This window comes from Mercenaria mercenaria, chromosome 15 (assembly GCF_021730395.1).
Source record: "Mercenaria mercenaria strain notata chromosome 15, MADL_Memer_1, whole genome shotgun sequence".
Classification (NCBI taxonomy): Eukaryota; Metazoa; Mollusca; class Bivalvia; order Venerida; family Veneridae; genus Mercenaria; species Mercenaria mercenaria.
In genome coordinates this window covers 38,839,914-38,860,044 of record NC_069375.1, presented here as the reverse complement: position 1 = coordinate 38,860,044, position 20,131 = coordinate 38,839,914, and the positions used below count along the sequence as shown (strand labels likewise).

Genomic DNA, 20,131 nt, shown 5'->3' with positions numbered 1-20,131 from the left:
TGTGCGGCTCGTTGGTCTACGGGTATGATTCTCGCTTCGGGTGAGAGAGGTCCCGGGTTCAAATCTCTGAGGAGCCTATAAATGTTTGCTTGATATTTTTATATACAATTTTATTGACCGCAACGATGAAATAAAAAATTAATATTGAAAAAGGTTTGGTTGAAGTACTTGCATGATGTATATCACATCTCGATGTTTAATTTTCCTGAGGTTTGTGGGGCGGGGCGGGGATGGGGGGAGTAGGTCACTAATTTGTAGTTGGTTTCAAAAGCATCGATATAACAATATAATTTGCTACCTTTTTAATATTTTAACGGTCTATATATTTATAAGTCATATTTTTGCAAAATCTTAATATCTTTCCACTCGAATTTGATTATGAGATTTAATATTATTATACGGACTATTATAATGGCCCATATGATATCTTACATATGTTGCAACATTGCATTATCATAACAACGAAAACCAAACGCATACATTTCCACTGTATGCTTTAAGTTTAAAAAACATAGATTTTGTAGATTTAAAAGTGAATGTTTTTTTTAATAATGTAGTTCGGACTTTATTACTTGGTTTTAAACCGTGTAAAAGTTAAACTGGGCTCAATCGGTATTTGGATTCGGAACCTCTCGCACTCAGGCAATGCATATATCTGTTCAACATTTTCATTTTTGCATCTCTTGTATTGTTAAGACATTACGATATGTACGAATGATCAACAATTCCATTTCAAAACCGTAATTAATATTTATCTAAATGCCTGTTAACACAATGTTATAACAGCGGCTCGTTGGTCTAGGGGTATGATTCTCGCTTAGGGCGCGAGGGGTCCCGGATTCAAATCCCGAACGAGCCCAACTTTTAAAGAACCAGGAAGATGTAAAATGTGCTCAATAGAGCACATTTTCTTGTCGGATTTTATTTATTCGTTTCTAAGGCACCATTTACCTTTTACCAATGCGCCAAAATGACTTTTTCTTTGTTGTTTACTTTGTTATTTTTACTGTACAGAGTATTCAATAGACCAGTTGTCAATGTTTATTTCTTCATTTTATGTCCTAAGACAGAGAAATCGTATATGATAGAAGGAATTCAACACACGAAAAAGAAACATTGGTCGCGGCCATTTAGTTTCAAAACAAAAGATTAAGACTGTATGGTTATTTTTTCGCGTTAAATACGCGTTATCAAGAAACTAGAAATAATTAACAGTCATAAACAAAAAAAAAAAAAAAAAAAAAAAAAGAGGAAATCATGGAGGATATGTATTATTTGTTTCGTGAATATGACATATATCTCACCGAGAAGTGAGAAAATGTTCTCATTTTGAGGTGAAATTTATTCTATATTTACACAAAACAAAAAACAATTCTTTTTATTTTATGGTTAATTTCGTTAAGATATGCATTTTGTAACAAATTTAATCTCAGCGCGGGAAACAGACGCGCGTAAACGAACATAACGTCAGACGTGTTGTGACGTTAAAAGGGCGCACACGACATAAATTTCCATTTCTTGCTGCATAACGTTATGAAATTCTCATTAAGTAAAGTAAGTTGAATCGAGAAATATGCTATTTAGAACAATGTGCGACCATAATTTCCATCCTGTTTTAAGGAAATTATTTAAAATTTATACACAGTGTACAAGTAAATTGTCAATGCTACATCATTTACAGTGAGTGATATGCAATGAGTGTTATGGATTATATCTCACTGATAAAACACAGTATTTCATCAGTTAGCATAAAATAAAAATGTATATTTCATTGCTATTTTATGCATACTTGATTCAAGTTTGACTATGATCAATGGTAAAAAATTATGGGCTTTTCTGGAACTTTAACCCGTGAGCCTTTGACTCTTGGAGCTAGAACGAACTATACCTCTAGACAAACGATCCATGCTTACAAACTAAAGGTTGATAGATACAAAACCACATTCTCTTACCAAAGCTTTGGTCTTTATTGTAAGAAAACAAATACCTATATGGTCACTTATATGATATGTTATATTTGTAAACAAACTTTGCATCATCACAAAATTAATTTAGATACAAAGGAAATGCATAAATTTCTGTTAAAGAAATCATAGAGTGTTAACAGAAACATATAGTCTAAGAAAAACATTTACTATTTTACTGATGCGACAATATGATTTCTTTCTTTATTGTTTACTTTGTTATTTGTACTCTGCAGAGTATTCAGACCAGTTGTCAATGTTTATTTGTTCATTTTATATCCTAAGACAGAGAAATTATTTATATTTTACCAATGCTCTTACCTTGATATAAATATGACTACTTTGACATTTATGATGAGCAGCATTGCTTAAGAAAGAAGGCAAAATATTTTAGTTATCATTTGCGACTCGTTTGTCCAGGGGTATGATTCTCGCATCGGGTGTGAGAGGTCCCGGGTTAAATTCCCGGACGACCCCTTCTCCTTAACTAAATTCAATGATATTCACCTGTCATTCGTTTATACAGCGGAAGATTTTGTTCAAGTTTGTACCCACACATATGGTTTATTTTCTTTTATCCATTTTCTCCGAGAGTTCTACTGGATTATCTTTCACGGAAGAAACCAGTTTACCCGTGTGACACAAATGCATGCACATTAGCTCACATTTTAACCTACCTACCTCATTTGGAATTTTGAATAAATGTAAAAATGACGTTTACAGCCTTTAATATATAGTTAAAATATATATACATGTAGTGAACTTGCGTTTATTGTGGATGAAATATTAAGGTTAATTCCCCCATAGTATTGATATCAATAATATCTTATCTTATCGATGTTTCAAGTAATATAAACTTACATCAAATATAATTATTTATTGTGAAAATAATACGGGAATTATCTCACGTGTTAATATTTAAACTATTCAAAATGATAGCGTAAGATATAGACTACCTATATTAATCAATCATATATCAGAAAGCCTTAACTGAGGCTCGTTGGTCTAGGGGTATGATTCTCGCTTTGGGTGCGAGAGGTCCCGGGTTCAAATCCCGGACGAGCCCGTTAATTTTGCTTGACATTTTTCATAAAAATTTTTAATGACTATTATGATATGTCCAATATTTGTGGTTAAAGTACATGCATTATATGAATTACATCTCCTGAAGTGTTAGTGTCTTTGTTTTTAGGACGTGTGTGTTTGTGTTGTGGTGGTGGGTGGCGGGATGGGGGAAACCAAAAGGTTGTGGTTGTGGATCTTCAAAACTCATCGATATTACAAAATGATTAGTTACCTTGTTATTACTTTAACAGTCTATATATGCTAAGTAATATTTTTGCAAATTGCATCATAAACTCAATTTTCTCCTATAAAATGTTGTATTCAAATATAAACATGGACTTTAAGATTTAAAAGTGAATGTTTATATTATCATACGGAGGACTTGAATGTTTGAGATTAAATCATGTTAAAAGCATCTTCCGGTATTTGAAGTCGGGACCCCTCGCATTAAGTTCTAAAATGGAACCCGTGGAGAAAGGCATATTCCTTCAGCAAGTTGTTTTGTTCATTTCTGTTTGTGTTAAAACAAAATATGAATCTCTGCATTCTTGTTCCTTTCTTGAACCAGTATTTAATATTTGTTTTATGTACCTTTTATTGAACTGAATGCTGGTCTGGGGGCATGATTCTCGCAGCGGGTGTGAGAGGTCCCGGGTTAAATTCCCGGACGACCCCTTCTCCTTAACTAAATTCAATGATATTCACCTGTCATTCGTTTATACAGCGGAAGATTTTGTTCAAGTTTGTATCCACAAATATGGTTTATTTTCTTTTATCCATTTTCTCCGAGAGTTCTACTGGATTATCATTATCACGGAAGAAACCAGTTTACCCGTGTGACACAAATGCATGCACATTAGCTCACATTTTAACCTACCTACCTCATTTGGAATTTTGAATAAATGTAAAAATGACTTTCAAACTATAGTGTTTACAGCCTTTAATAGTTAAACTATATATACATGTAGTGAACTTGCGTTTATTGTGGATGAAATATTAAGGTTAATTCCCCCATAGTATTGATATTAATAATATTATCTTATCGATGTTTCAAGTAATATAAACTTACATCAAATATAATAATTTATTGTGAAAATAATACGGGAATTATCTCACGTGTTAATATTTAAACTATTCAAAATGATAGCGTAAGATATAGACTACCTATATTAATCAATCATATATCAGGAAGATGTAACTGCGGCTCGTTGGTCTAGGGGTATTATTCTCGCTTTGGGTGCGAGAGGTCCCGTGTTCAAATCCCGGACGAGCCCATTAATTTTTGCTTGACATTTTTCATAAACAATTTTAATGACTATTACGATATGTCCAATATGTGTGGTTAAAGTACAAGCATTATACATTTCCTGAAGTGTATGTGTGTTTGTTTTTAAGATGTGTGGGGGATGTGGGGAACCCAATAGGTTGTGGTTGCGGGTCTTTAGAACGCATCGATATTACAAAATGATTAGTTACCTTGTTACTACTTTTACCGTCTTTATATGCTAAGTAATATTTTTGAAAATTTCATCATAAACACAATTTTCTCCTATAAAATGTTGTATTCAAATATAAACACGGATTTTAAGATTTAGAAGTGAAAGTTGATATTATCATACGGAGGACTTAATCTTTTTAGATTAAATCATGTTAAAAGCACCTGTCGGTATTTGAAGTGGGGACCTCTCGCATTAAGTTCTAAAATGGTACCCCTGGAGAAAGGCATATTCCTTCAGTATATTGTTTTTGTCATTATTGGTTGTGTTACCATAATGATAAATCTTTACTTTTTCTTTCCTTTCTTGCTTCGCTCTCGCCTGATATGGATATCCTCGACAGGGTATATCCCGTATACTTTCACCAACAAGCAGTGTAACTAATAATATTCAACATTTTCATTTTGGCATTACGATATGTACGAATGACAACAATTCTCTTTCAAAACCGTAATTAATATTTATCTAAATGCCTGTTAACAAAGGTATAACAGCGGCTCGTTGGTCTAGGGGTATGATTTTCGCTTAGGGTGCGAGAGGTCCCGGGTTCAAATCCCGGACGAGCCCAACTTTTTAAGAACCAGGAAGATGTATAAAGAGGTCAATAGAGCACATTTTTTGTCGGTTTTATTTCTTCGTTTCTAAGGCACCATTTACTATTTTATTGATGCGCCAATATGATTTCTTTGCTTATTGTTTACTTTGTTATTTGTACTCTGCATAGCATTCACACCAGTTGTCAATGTTTATTTCTTCATTTTATGTCCTAAGACAGAGAAGTTATTTATATTTTACCAATGCCAATACCTTAATGTAAACACGACTACTATGACATTTGTGATGAGCAGCATTGCTTAAGAAAGAAGGCAACATATTTTAGTTTTCATTTGCGACTCGTTTGACCAGGGGTAATATTCTCGCATCGGGTGCGAGAGGTTCCGGGTTATATTCCCGGACGAAACCTTCTTCTTAATTAAATTCAATGATATTCACCTGTCATTCGTTTATACAGCGGAAGATTTTGTTCAAGTTTGTACCACACAGAATAAATTATGGTTTATTTTCTTTTATCCATGTTCTCAGAGAGTTCTACTGGATTATCATTATCAATATATAGAAGAAACCAGTTTACCCGTGTGACACAATGCATGCACATTAGCTCACATTTTAACCTACCTTCCTCATTTGGAATTTTGAATAAATGTAAAAATGATTTTCAAACTATAGTGTTTACAGCCTTTAATGGTTAAAAAATATATAGATGTACTGTACTTGCGTTTATTGTGGATGAAATATTAGGGTTAAATCCCCCATAGTAATGATATTAATAATATTATTTTATCGATGTTTCAAGTAATATAAACGTACATCAAATATAATAATTTATTGTGAAAATAATACGGGAATTATCTCACATGTTTATATTTAAACGATTCAAAATGTCATTGCGTAGGATATAGACTACCTATATTAATCAATCATATATCGGGCTTATATAGCTGCGGCTCGTTGGTCTAGGGGTATGATTCTCGCTTTGGGTGCGAGAGGTCCCGGGTTCAAATCCCAGACGAGCCCGTTAACTTTTGCCTGACATGTTGTAAACAATTTTAATGACTATTACGATATGTCCAAAATGTGTGGTTTAAGTACATGCATTATATGAATTACATATCCTGAAGTGTTTGTGTGTTTGTTTTAGGATGTGTGTATGTGTGTTGGTGGGGGGTGGCGTGGGGTTGATGGGGGAGGGGGGGGGCGTCGGGAAACCAATAAGTTGTGGTTGTGGGTCTTCAAAACGTATCGATATTACAAAATGATTAGTTACCTTGTTGCTACTTTAACAGTCTATATATGCTAAGTAATAGTTTTGCAAATTTCATCATAAACACAATTTACTCCTATAAAATGTTGTATTCAAACATAAACACGGATTTTAAGATTTAGAAGTGAAAGTTGATATTATCATACGGAGGACTTAAATTTTTGAGATTAAGACATGTTTAAAGCCTCTTCCGGTATTCGAAGTGGGGACCTCTCGCATTAAGTTCTAAAATGGTACCCGTGGAGAAAGGCATATTCCTTCAGCATATTGTTTTGGTCATTACTGTTTGTGTTAAAACAAAAGATGAACCTCTGCATTCTCGTTCCTTTCTTGAACCCGTTTAATATTTATCTTATGTACCTTTTATTTAACGGAATGCTGGTCTAGGGGTATGATTCTCGCATGGGTTGCGACAGGTCTCGGGTTGAAATTCCACATTAGGCTGAGTTTTATTGTATGAAGAAGATGTGAAAAGCTGTACGATGTGGCACTGCTTCTGGTCGTATTTTATATGTTCGTTTAAATGTGCCAAGCCTCGCAAACTATTTGCCGTTTACACATTTACCATGTCTTCGGACAAATGTCAGAGCATAGATAACACTGGGTTCATTTTATCTATTCAACTATGTGTAAAAACTAATGAGCGTTATGCCTTAACATTGGCTTAAGGAATTCTTTTTAAAAATCCCATGATAGAAAGTTTTTCAAAAGTCCATACTTGGGAGAGAATGTAGGGCGAACATTTCGAATTTCTGTGAAACAGGTTCAAGAATTGATTGGCACTCATGCTTACATTTTTGATGCTCCTTTCCCGATTGATTCATTTACGCCATCGTGCTGGTCTTTATAAATAGATCATTATCTCACAATGTGTATTTTGACAGCTGTCATGTAAGTGCGACAGGGGTATATTGTACTTTTCATGTTAAACAGTACTTCTGCATTTTATATAAGGTAACTGTATTGTTCTATTGAAATATTATTCTTCATTTTGTGTCCCCTAGTTGATGTTTGTATGTGTATATACCTATTAACCTATAATATCATTCATCATCATCATTATTAATATACATCTTTCACTTATATTCATCCCAACTTATGAAGGGCAATCATCGATTTTTCTTTACTAAATATGAATGCTAAGCTTTCCCGAAACAGTCAGAAAACTGGCAAATTGTAGTCACAGCATAGTCACGGAACCTCTTCAATCGTATATGATAGAAGGAATTCAACACATGAAAAAGAAAATCTGGTCGCGGCCATTTAGTTTCAGGGTTAAGATAAACAAAAGATTAAGACTGTATGGTTATTATTTTTTTTTGCGTTAAATACGCGTTATCAAGAAACCAGAAATAATTAACAGTCATATACAATAAAAAGTCAAATGTATATTTCATTGCTATTTCATGCATACTTGATTCAAGTTTGACTATGATCAATGGTAAAAATTTATGGGCTTTACTGGGACTTTAACCCGCGAGCCTTTGACCCTTGGAGCTAGAACGAACTATATCCCTAGACCAACGATCCATGCTTACAAAGTCAAAGTTGATAGATACAAAACCACATTCTCTTACCAAAGCTTTGGTCTTTATTGTATGAAAACAAAAACCTACCTGGTAACTTATATGATATGTTATATTTGTTAAAAACGTTGCATCATGACAAAATTAAATTAGATACAAAGAAAATGCCTAAATTTCTGTAAGAGAAATCACAGAGTGTTAACAGAAACATGAAGTCTAAGAAAAAGATTTTATTTCTATTTCATTTATAAATGACCCTTTTTCTCGTTTCTTGGCAACGCTAATTTGACTGGTGTGGAGGTTGGCGGAAATACAGATTTCATTTAATATAAAGATATTGTCTGAGCCTAATCTTAATCACAACACGAAATGGTCGCAACTGAAAGGTAGGTTTGCCATATATTGATTAACTTTAAAGCTTATTTGATACTGTGCTATGACTAGAATCATCCAGTTTTCTGACCTCTTAAAGATAACTAACCATTTATAGAAAAGAAAGCCCGTTTGGTGTGTAAGGTTCTATGACTGAAAAGTCTCTGCTAAATATCAAGATTTAACTTATATTTTGCCGGAACAGATGTACTTTAACCAAAAAATTAATTTACTAATATTTTGTTTTATCGTTACCATCAATAAAAGTGTTTATCAAAAATATCAAAAAATATTAATGGGCTCGTCCGGGATTTGAACCCGGGACCTCTCGCACCCAAAGCGAGAATCATACCCCTACACCAACGAGCCACAGTTCGGGATATATAGATATATCGCTGACTGATATAGGTAGTCCATATTCTGCGCGATACGTCACAACCTAGTGACCTACTATTTCCTACCACGTGAAGTCCGTGAAAATCATTCCGACAGTACTATTATAATACAGCAATACCACACTGGCGTTTTCCCGTACTGTATTATTTCAAATATGAATGGTTACATTTTGTTGTAAATCGATATCATTTTGATACATCTATACAATGATATTATCAATACATGTTCTTCGATAGATGTACTTATTCTATTATGAGACTTAAACCTAATAATTTGAACACGCACGTTTTCATAATAATACATTTATTCTAACAGCTGTCACGCAAACAAACTAATATATGCACTACATTATTGAAAGTCGTTTTAACATTTAATCGCATCAAAATTCCGACCTAGCTCAGTAGGTTCAGACGTAAGCTAACGTACATGGAATTTTTGTGATAAACTGGTTTGTTCCGTGGTAAAGATTATCTTATAGTTCTCGCCAGGAAATGGGTAGAGTAAATAAACCACAAATAGAACACAATCGTCCTAAGTATCGGTGAACGGCAGGTGTATTTTGATAAATTCAGTTTAAAAGGAAAGACTCGCCGGGAGTTGGATCCGAAACCTATCGTATCTCTGACCAACGACAAGAATGTAAAAACATAAATATTTATGCTGCCTTCTATGTTTGGAAATCTCGTTCATGATAGATGTCTAAGCCTTATACAGCAAGGATAGTGCATTGGTAAAATACAGATGGTAAATAATTTGTCTATCTTTGGACGAAGAAATATAAATTGACAACGATGCCGTGTTATAAATGTGCACATGACAATATGAAGAAAAAACAATGGGCTCGTCCGGGAATTGAACCCGGGACCTCTCGCACCCGAAGCGAGAATCATACCCCTAGACCAACGAGCCATGACAACTATACCGAAGTTTATACTACAATACCACATTACCATATCTATTCTTTGGATAGGTTAAATACATGTAAGTAAACCATTATAATATAACGGTCCGTATAATTATGATATTAATTTTCGTTTCAACATTGCATCATCACAATGTAAAATTAGAAACGAAAAACAAAAACAAACAAAAAACGAATAAGTTTCCATTCTATAACATTTTTTAGTTCAAAAACTCATCAATCATTTATCATTTTATGTGCAGAATTGAGTGTATCTGTATTGCTGGTCAGACTTTAATCCTTGAGTTAAACCATAACAACCGGTTTCTTTCGGTATTTGAACTCAAGACCCCTCGCACTCAAGCAAACGATAATATCTGTGCAATAGTTGCTCTTCCAAAGCCATTGCATAAAAATGATAAAAAATATAATCTCACCGGTCTTTAATATTTATCTTATATGCCTGTTATGACTTAATATAACAGCGGCTCGTTGATCTAGGGGTACGATTCTCGCTTAGGGTGCAAGAGGTCCCGGGTCACGTAAGCTTGGGGTCATAGATGATAGAAGGAATTAAACATATGTAAAAATTAAATTTCATTTTTGATCGCTTTGTATACTAGTAATGGTTAAGACAAATCATTGACGCTTAATCCCGTTGAATTAGCCTGATTAATAAAACAAAGGATCAGTCATATATGTAATAGAAGTGAAATGTGTATTTTACTGTAGCTTCAAGCTTACCTGATTCAAGTATGATTGTAAAAAATTGTGGTGAGATTTTATGGCGAGAATCATACCCCTAAACCAACGAGCCATTATTACCATGCTAAATTTGATACATACAATACGGCATTATCTACAATTTGGTCATGTTAAACGGAATTATTCAACAAAGCTAAAGTAAATAATATATATCATGTGTATGATATGTATTTTTTGTTTAAACATTGCATCATCAATGTAAATTGGAAACGAAACAATAAATATCATGAATTTCCATTCTATATATATGTTTTTAATTTAAAAACTCATCTATCTCTTCATCATCATCATCTTCAGTAATCGCCTCACTCTTACAGATGGAGCATTGAGTGTTTTTTGTCATTGTTGTCATTAAACTTTGGGTTAAAACATGAAAACGGGTTCACCTGGCGGGGATTGCTTTTATTTACACTGTCTTGTGACATTGGAACATGGTGGGGGTAAGAGTAAGGTTAGGTGCACCATAAACCGGATTAGACTCCCCAGTGGTGGTTTTGCCACTGACCGTTCCAAGACGGTGCCCCACTGTGTTCCTGTATTTGTTTGTTTTGTCCTTTTGTGTTCATTTTTGTGTGTGGTGTGCGAGAGTTGTTCGTGTGTGTCTTTAGGGAGGCTGCGTTTTTTGAACGTGGTTTTCCCTGTTGGATATTCTTCCTTGTTTTTTTTCTCACGGTATTTTAACGCGGAACCTCTCGCGCACAAATAAAAGCATTTATATCTGTGCAATATTTGCTCTTTGTCACCACTGGTATTTTCATTAATTGTAATAATACATTATGTATTTTACATTATGTAAAAATGATAAAAAATTACAACTTCATCCTCTGCTTTAAACCTGTATTTAATATTTATCTTACAACCATATTAAAATTTAAATGTAACACCGGCTCGTTGGTCTAGGGGTATGATTCTCGCTTAGGGTGCGAGAGGTCCCGGGTTCAAATCCCGGACGAGCCCAACTTTTACTGTACCAAGAAAACTCTTAAAAGTATTGAATAAAACATTTTTTTTTGTTTCGTTTTCTTCTTTTTAATGTCTAAAGGCAAAAGTATTACTTTCCATTTACTAGTTTACCGAGATACCTTGAGATTGATATACATGTTAATATATATATATATAAATTATTACTTTGACCACTCTCTATTGCGGCATTTTAAAACAAAGAGAGCGCCATACATTATCTATTAAGTACGGCTCACTTGTCTAGGGCCATGGTTCTCGCTTTTGTTGCAATATGTGCAATATTTGCTCTTTGTCATCACTGGTATTGTCAAGACATTGCATTAAAATGATATAGCTCTCCTTTAAACAAGTGTTTAATATTTATCTTAATGTAACAACGGCTCGTTTGTCTAGGGGTATGATTCTCGCTTTGGGTGCGAGAGGTCCCGGGTTCAAATCCCGGACGAGCCCTGCATGTTTTAATGATTTTTCAGTACATACCTGCGGTTCGTTTATACCGTGGAAGATTTTGTTCAATTTCGGGTCCGCAATTATAGAACAAACCCGTTTTTCACAGTTTATGTATGTAAGCTCACATCTTAACGTACTCAAGTGGATCGGAATTTTGAATGTGAATAGATGTAAATACGACGAAACACTGTATGTTAACTACATCGGTAGCCGTATGTTTGGATATGGTCCAAAGCGAATAAACAATGGAACATCATATAAGTTCTTAAAGATATTTAATACGTCTTGCTACGTTTCGTTACCAAATTCTGTTCAGTAACCCTGTTAATGTCCAAATAAGTAATCGCCGGACTCACATGGCAATTGGAATCGTATTTAGTATAAATATATCTTATATACTCATGGCAATTGTTCAATTTCGCATCGGATGTTCCCAAATTTCATTGTTATTATCTATAAAATCATTTTTTTGGTCTAAATGGATGTAAATATACTTTATGATAATATCAAGTGTAAGTATGCATAAACTGTGATATGTGCAAAGCACCTAAAATTCAAAAGGACACAAAACGTATAGTGTCGCGAAAACATGAATGTAACGGTTTGGATAACAAGTGTACACCGGTTTGGATGACTTAATCTCTTTGGATGTTTGCGGTTTGGACTGACAGATTTAACTGCTAATTTTAAAATAATGTTTGTTTCTAAGTAATGTTTTCATATTTTACAATGGTACATGTTCAAATATGTATTCCGGCAAACCAAACATGGCCTTCAAGCATTTAATTTAGATTATTTTAAATGTATATGCTTATAAAATAGCTATGTATAATTTTAAGAAATACACCCATATGTTGATCCATAATAATATCAATTTTACTTGTGTATTTAACCAAACTGATGTTACTGCTAACAATTTTGAAATCAGTCTTTTTTCAAGAATTTTTTAAATGAGTTAATACATACCCTTGCTGATGACCAGAAAAATATGTTAAAACTGAGCAAATGATCAATGCATGCTGAAGATTGCTTCAATTCGCTACACATTGACGCACACATCACAAGTTATAAATTTGCTTTAGCACTTGCCCAAATGAACATCCTCCTGGAAGGCATAGCTCCATGATCTGCCGGAAATACGTTAAATGACAGGTTTAACCCTTAGCTTGCTGCGGGCGAATTTAACAGCCTTTGCAAACAGCTCGGAACCAGATCAGACGCCGATTAAATCGGCGTCTTATCAGGTTCCAAGCTGTTTGCTACTCTGGCAATATTTCTTCCAATTTTGGAGCAAATTGAATGAACTTTACAATTTTAGAAGACGACATTTCCAGCAGACGACAATTTATCTAGCATGCTAAAGGTTAATATATTGTGTTAACTTTGCTATACTGGACTAACACCCTATCACCTTTCAATGTGTATTTACAGGTTTATACCCCAGTGGTGGTTTTGCTAATGACAGTTTCAAAGCGACGCCCAGGTGTTTGTCTTTTTCTTTTTTTCTTCTACATTACATATATGTTATAGTATGTCTATATATTTTGAGTATAGTTTAGTAATGTTCAAGTCTATGTAAACACTGCTGTATGCTTTCGTGTTTTTCCTTTTTATAATTTCTTTTCTCAAGCGTAGCAGTGAAAACACCACTGGGAGAGGAATAGCAACGGAAAGCTACGGACAGTACTTTTCATCTTTGTAGGAAAAGCAAACGCAGTTAGCTTTTAAACTTTTAAAAAGAAATGATCACTTGCTTGTTTACTACTATACCTACTTCGGTTCTAATTTCACGACTGTTTATATACATTTCGATGAAAAAGGGCAAATATCAAGTTTAATAGGGGCAATACAGATCGACTATTCAAATGCCATGCCACCAAAGAAAGCTAACTGAATGAATCAGTGATATAAACAAGTATAAAATGACCAAACCATTTTTGTTAACGTATATTTTAGTCTTAGAAATTTCCCCTTTTCTGTTGCTAAATAAGATACCTGTTTACCTACATGAACTTGACCATAACTTGCTAAGTCAAGTCAAAATAGCGACATAATTTTTTTCAAAGAACAGAAAATTCTTGACGCCTGTGCACTGCATGTCGGATAATCAGAGTGAACATGTGTTTGAAGTTTTATTTCATTCTTAAAAGTGAGACGTTAGTACGTTACGTACCTGCTTACATATCAAAGCTACAGCAGTATTTGTTAGCATAAGGGAGCGGCATAACTCTGCAATTAAGTTAAAGTCAGATTTGCAGATCCTTACTTTGCATGCTTGATCATCACAGATAATTCATTCTAATTATTGATTATTGAGATACCTGCGTACGTACAAAAAAAGTACAAAATTCAATTTAGCGTATCGGAAGAAGGGTCATACCTTGGTAAATAAGAAAACTAGAATTATGGAACAGATGATAATCACATTGACCAACTTAGTTTCAATAAATTCACATTAGTCATTACTGATATAACATCTTACAAATAATTAACAAAAGAGTCCGCGGAAACCAACGAACGGATGCGTGCAATAGCCCTTCGTATTCTTCGAGTAGTTGATGTAAACCATCTTGTGGAATAGTGGAAATAACTAACGTGTACAGGGGTGCTTTAAGTTGGTAGGTGTATGGGCAAACAAACGTTTTTGTTCATTTTGCGCCTATTTTCTACGCATTTATTAATTCCTCTTCTAAACAATCCATTGATAAATGCGATAATTAAATGAACATTTATTTTAAACGAATTAAAATCAAATGTCCCTTGAGACGGTAGATGGAACCCAGGGTTCAAAAACAAACGACTTGGATATCTAACCGGCCTGGTACTCAAATATACTTACGCTGCTTTCTTAAAAGTAATTTTAATCTGCTTAAGGATATCTATTGATTCATTTCAAAAATGTTCCCGGAAATTAAACGTAACACATTTGTATGCACCGGTAACAATAATTATAATAATAATTGCAGTAGGTACAGTGTTAATTTCGAATCGTTTATACACAGTTCTTCCTTTCAGCTTAGATATTTATTTTTCTGTACTTCAGATTATTTTGGTCCCTAGCTTTTATGGAACCCATACAAAAGCTTACTTCTGATATCCCAGAAATAAATGAAGGAGATAGATGTGTTTGTATCTGGTTTTATCAACTTTGATACCGATTTTTCATGCAGGAATGTGAATTAAGTTGCTGTCCAAACCGGTGCATATACTAAATCCAAACCGTTAACCGTTTTTATATTACTTGTATCCAAACCGTTATACACTTGATACATGTAATTGACTTGCGATGGCTTTTTTAAAAAAAAATACCATACTTTCAGTTAAAAGACAGATGACAAGATATGTAAAAATGTTTCTTCTTTCTTCTTAACTAATTTTCTGATGATACAATAAAAAGAGTTTTGATAACATCATTTAAAAGTTTCGTTTTCGCTTCTTGATTCCCATAATCTGCTCGTTTTTATCAATTAGTAATTAAAACTGGAACGGTCTCATCTTAGAATGAAAACTGAAAACATAATAAAATCTGTATGTAAAATACATGTATAAAAGTAGAAAATATCAAAACTTACTTGATGTTTATGACATTTTATTTTGCTCGGGAGAGGCCATATTGGACAAATCCAAACACACACGGTGTAGTTACCATACAGTGATTAAATAATGTAATAAATATATCAGTTTGTTTACAGTTGTTTATTAGAATATATATACATGTACTATATTAGCCTTTTCTTGTTACAAAAATGTTAGTTTTAAATCTCATCATAGAATTAGTAGAAACAATATTATTTTGCAGATGTATCAAAGTTATATCAACTAACAAGAATATATAACCATTTATTATAACACCATCAATACGGGAAAAACTGTCCTGTTTACTTTTAAACATATCAACGTGTCACCGTGCAAGATATGTGCTATGTTGATTTCTCGTTGGTCTAGGACACTGCTAACATACCAGAAAGATAATACCACTGTACATATCATACCGTACCCCTAGGTATACTATTAAGGTAGCAAGGTAGCAGTTCCGGATTATGGCCTATTTTAACCTACTCAACTGGATCGGAGTTTCGAATATTCTTTTGATAATGTGCGTATTTCAAATGATAACGTGATTCCCGCCGAAACGCGAGGACGGGTCCATTTTATGGAAACTGATAAAATAACAGTTCGTAATGCTTGCATATCACTTGACAAGTAAATATTATTAGTTTTTGTTTCATTTTAACTATCCAGTTAGTATACTGTAACATAGCCCAGTCGAGTACAATGCACATGACAATTTGATATAAACAAACCATTTGTGAGCTCGAATCCTGATGAGGATTGTTTTTTGTTTTTCCTATTCTATTTCTTTTTCAGTTTTGTTCGCATATTTTCGTTTGTTTCTTGATAGTTTGTATTTGCATACATGTTTTACATGGCATAATATTATGTACATTATTCGCTTAAGTACACGCGTTTAATCAATATCATTTTAAATATGATGCTAAAACTTTCTCATCTGCCATATCGGCTTTAGATATTTCTTTGTAGTGTTGCCACAGAGCACATGAAGGAATGTAAATTTTATGCAAAAATTAATAAAAAATTAATTGTCGATGCTTAGTTTCGAACTCACACGGGAAAAGATCTGTTCAACATTGACAGTAAGCTTTACATCTGGGCTAATTTGTAATGGTATTAAAGCCAGAAATATTTAGATTTTAACATGTTACACAAAATTCATGTTGAATGGACGGATCCAAAACTGTCAGTCATTAATGTTTACATAAAACAGACTGCCCTGTCGGGACTGTCAAATACGATTGGCCTAGTTTACAATATAGACCACTTGCGCTTTGTTTGTGATACCGCTTATGAGCACTTGACCTTGGTATGAATAGAATAAAAATAGAGGGATGAGTTATATGAAATTTATCGACAAAAGCTGGAACTGTCCATTCCCTTTGTTCCATTTTAATGTATTTATAGTCATGTTTGTAAACACCAAGTTATCGTGAGGGCATAGTATTAAATACTGTCCATAAGTACTACTTCCGCATGATAATTTAAACGACATCATGTTTATATTATTATTTGATTGTTATGGTTGTCATGCATTGTTTAACTCAAATAAGTTGTCAATGATAGGAGTTAAGTGCATACTGTAATGCTATACAAAAATATATATATATTTTTCTGTATTGAAACGTTTTAATTAAGAAAATCATAACCATCAAACATGTTATCGTTTGTCTTATCGTGCGGGATTTATATTGACCTGGCACTCATCTCATGAATATTCCGTGTGTTTCCGTAAATTAAGTTTCGGTTTCTGAACCTAAATAACGATATTGTATAACTTGTGAACCAATAAATTATTATCTTTATGTCACATAGATGCAGATTTAGCTGCGCGGAGAAAGCGTTCAGGTACTAATCTCGGGGCTCTGAATTTCTATATTTTTTTCTCTTCATCTAACAGACGGGAGAATTGTCACATTAGTCATGATTTTTCGTTCATTTATTGAAAGAAATACTTTCCTATTCAATAATCCCCTACGAACATGTCAGTAAATTGTTTTATAACATGCCGAATTAAATCTTCAGGACTGGACAAGTGTTCGGTCAATCAACGGACTTTTCAAGTAATTGGTGTCATTTCCCGAGAAAAATGAGATGTTTCATAAAAATATTTAGAATAAAGGTAATATTGATACATAACATGGAAGTAAATTAAATGCTGATTGACTTATGCACTACAACAATTTACAAACTCATGGAAATATTCAACAACAGCTTGGCACAAGGACTATTTCTACAGATATGGAAAGAGACAGCCATGATCAGCATCCATAAAAAGGCAAGAATCAAAAGAAGGCTGCAAGCTTATCGTCCAATCAGTCTAACCAGCTGTGTTGGAAAGACCATGGAGAGGATTGTAAATGCACGTCTGAAGTGGTACATGAAGACTTATCACCTACTCGCAACACAACAAGCTGGCTTCAGACAATTCCGCTCTACTGAGGACCGGACCACTTACCTACCGCAAGAGATAGAAGACGCAGTGCAAGAGCGGAAAGTCGTGCTTACAGCATTGATTGATCTGCACCTAGCGTTCGACAAAGTCTTGACTGATTGACTCCTTGTCAGTCAAAACTGGTTAGAAGTGAAGTAGGATGTCACATACTGAGGTGGATTAAGTCATACCTCTACAACTTGAGAGCAAGAGTCAGCTTAGAACACACCAGCAGTAAGAAGTTCCTGTTGCGTCATAGTGTCCCTCAAGGCATTGTCTTATCCCCTAAACTCTTTCTACTTTTCATTAACAATCTGGTGTCTAAACTACCGAAAGAGGTAAAGGCTGTACCCTGGTGTTATGATGCAAGGGAACTACAACAGCCACATACAGAATGCAAGAAGCCATCAACAATCTTTCAGCTTAGGCTGAGGACTGATGTGTCACGATCAATACAGAGAAATCGTCAACCACACTATTCTCCCTGTCGTCAAAGCTGAGGGCGGAAAAAATCAAGTTGGAAAATTGTTCGCTGACTGAAGCAGACGAGGCAACATACCTTTGAGTGACCTTTGACAAACTGCTAACCTGGAGACCTCACATTAGTCAAGCAGACGGAGAGACCGTAAAAAGCTTGCCATGATGAGTAAACTTGCTAGAACAACGTGGAGAGCAGATGAGCATATTTTCAAGACAGTATATCTGGAAACAGTGAGACATTTAGGGCACAGTTTAACTGCCTAGTCCACTACTACTAAAACTACCCAACATGTTCTAAACAAGGTTCTAAACCAAGCATTGCGGATCATGACAGGTGTTACAAAGCCTATACTAATCTCCTTCACGGAGATGCTAACAGGTATACAGCCATTACAAGACAGGAGACATGCAAAGGTTCTACTTCAAGCAGAGAAGCTCAGGTCTTTCCGAGACCATCCCATGAAAGCCAAGTTGGACGGCTACACCAAACATCGGCTCAACAAAACAGCTTCGTCCAAGAGGCAAAGAAACAAAATCGAGAGTTCATACCTGAGCTGACCATACCAACGACTCCCCTAGGTAGTAAAGACTTTATAACCGTCTAGGGAATGATCTGTCTTCAGTGATTGTGAGACCAGCTGTTCCTCAACTTGACAATGGGAAACAAGAGAATGAAGGTATTCGGAAGGGCCTCACACTGTAACATAGTCGACTAAATGAGTATTTTTATACCATCAACCTACATTATATAATTTCATATTCTTAGGCAGGTTGTTATACTTTTATATAATGTTTGTTTCATTAGCACGCAGGAATTATACCAGATCAATTATATTTTTAGACAATGTTTATTTCGCAATAGCGTTGGAATTATTCCAGGTCATTGACGTAAACAGTATTTGGATATTATGGTTTATCTGAATTCGCTTTAGTTTTCATGCTCTCACGCTACTGATTAATATTCAGATATAACGTAAGATGTGCGTGAATGTGACGTCCATCGGATTGCGAAATCTATCCACAAATATGGAGATGTGGTGTAATAATATATGCCAACGCCTATCATGTGGTTACCGTGGTACTTATAAATGAATGTATGTCATTGCTTAATTTAGTACTCGGTTGTTTTTGCATTGCCTAATAAGCCTGTTCTCGCTTATGTTGCTAGGTTACTCTCACTGACGTATATAGGTTTGCATTACCTCTCATGAACAGACTCAATCAAACCGAGTCTGCTATTATCCAACATGATTGCATTATTTGCTTCCAAAGGATCTTTTCACAGATTTTGTTAACTATCACAACAGCAATCGTTAAGTGCCGTGTGGCTGCTGGATTCGGATTCTTATATTTTCTGGGATTATGGAGTCCATAAAGCTCGCTCTCGTGTGCCAAATAGGTATGCGGTAGCATATACTTACCTGGGATTATTTTACCTCCTGAAACTACCCCAACCCTAGCCAACCCTAGCCAACCAGTATAGTCGTGAAATAAAAGGTTATTACTATCGATAGTTCTCCTACATAATTAACAGACCATTTGAATGTTTTCACACACTGCCTAGAAATGACTCGATAACTTTGGTTTTACTTTTTATTTACAGTAACTAAAAGATCAATATACTTTTTACACAGATCACTTCAATCAAAGTACTATGATACGGTCTACAAATCATATAAATTTAGGGAACTTTATATAGCATTATTCATTACTCCCTTTTTATATAGCCGATTCATTTAGTGTGTACTATGAACTGGCCTATACTTCAACACCTATTTTTGCTGGACTTAAGTCAAAATTTGGGGAAAACAATTGAGAAAATTTATTTCTGCTGTCATGTAATAAAACATTTATTGAATGCAAGTGTATATCTATAAATATCGTAATAATGGTTCCATGACATATTAGCAACATCTATGATCTA

At 34.4% G+C, this 20,131-nt stretch overlaps 1 protein-coding gene and 7 non-coding genes across 8 annotated transcripts in view; 5 read left to right on the top strand and 3 right to left on the bottom strand.

Moving 5' to 3' along the window:
* LOC123561183 (cytochrome P450 1A1-like) overlaps positions 1-17,984 on the bottom strand; it is a 58,282-nt gene extending 40,298 nt beyond the window's left edge. Inside the window, exon 1 of the mRNA XM_053524193.1 lies at positions 17,957-17,984. Coding sequence (XP_053380168.1) covers positions 17,957-17,984 — 28 coding nt within the window. The remainder of the gene's footprint in view (positions 1-17,956) is intronic.
* Trnap-ugg (transfer RNA proline (anticodon UGG)) lies at positions 2,959-3,030 on the top strand. The gene has a single exon. It is a non-coding gene; the product is annotated as a tRNA-Pro (tRNA).
* Positions 5,021-5,092, top strand: Trnap-agg (transfer RNA proline (anticodon AGG)). Its single transcript has one exon. It is a non-coding gene; the product is annotated as a tRNA-Pro (tRNA).
* Positions 6,029-6,100, top strand: Trnap-ugg (transfer RNA proline (anticodon UGG)). Its single transcript has one exon. It is a non-coding gene; the product is annotated as a tRNA-Pro (tRNA).
* On the bottom strand, positions 8,543-8,614 carry Trnap-ugg (transfer RNA proline (anticodon UGG)). The gene has a single exon. It is a non-coding gene; the product is annotated as a tRNA-Pro (tRNA).
* Positions 9,479-9,550, bottom strand: Trnap-cgg (transfer RNA proline (anticodon CGG)). Its single transcript has one exon. It is a non-coding gene; the product is annotated as a tRNA-Pro (tRNA).
* On the top strand, positions 11,193-11,264 carry Trnap-agg (transfer RNA proline (anticodon AGG)). The gene has a single exon. It is a non-coding gene; the product is annotated as a tRNA-Pro (tRNA).
* On the top strand, positions 11,649-11,720 carry Trnap-ugg (transfer RNA proline (anticodon UGG)). Its single transcript has one exon. It is a non-coding gene; the product is annotated as a tRNA-Pro (tRNA).
* Positions 17,985-20,131: the final 2,147 nt, after the last annotated feature.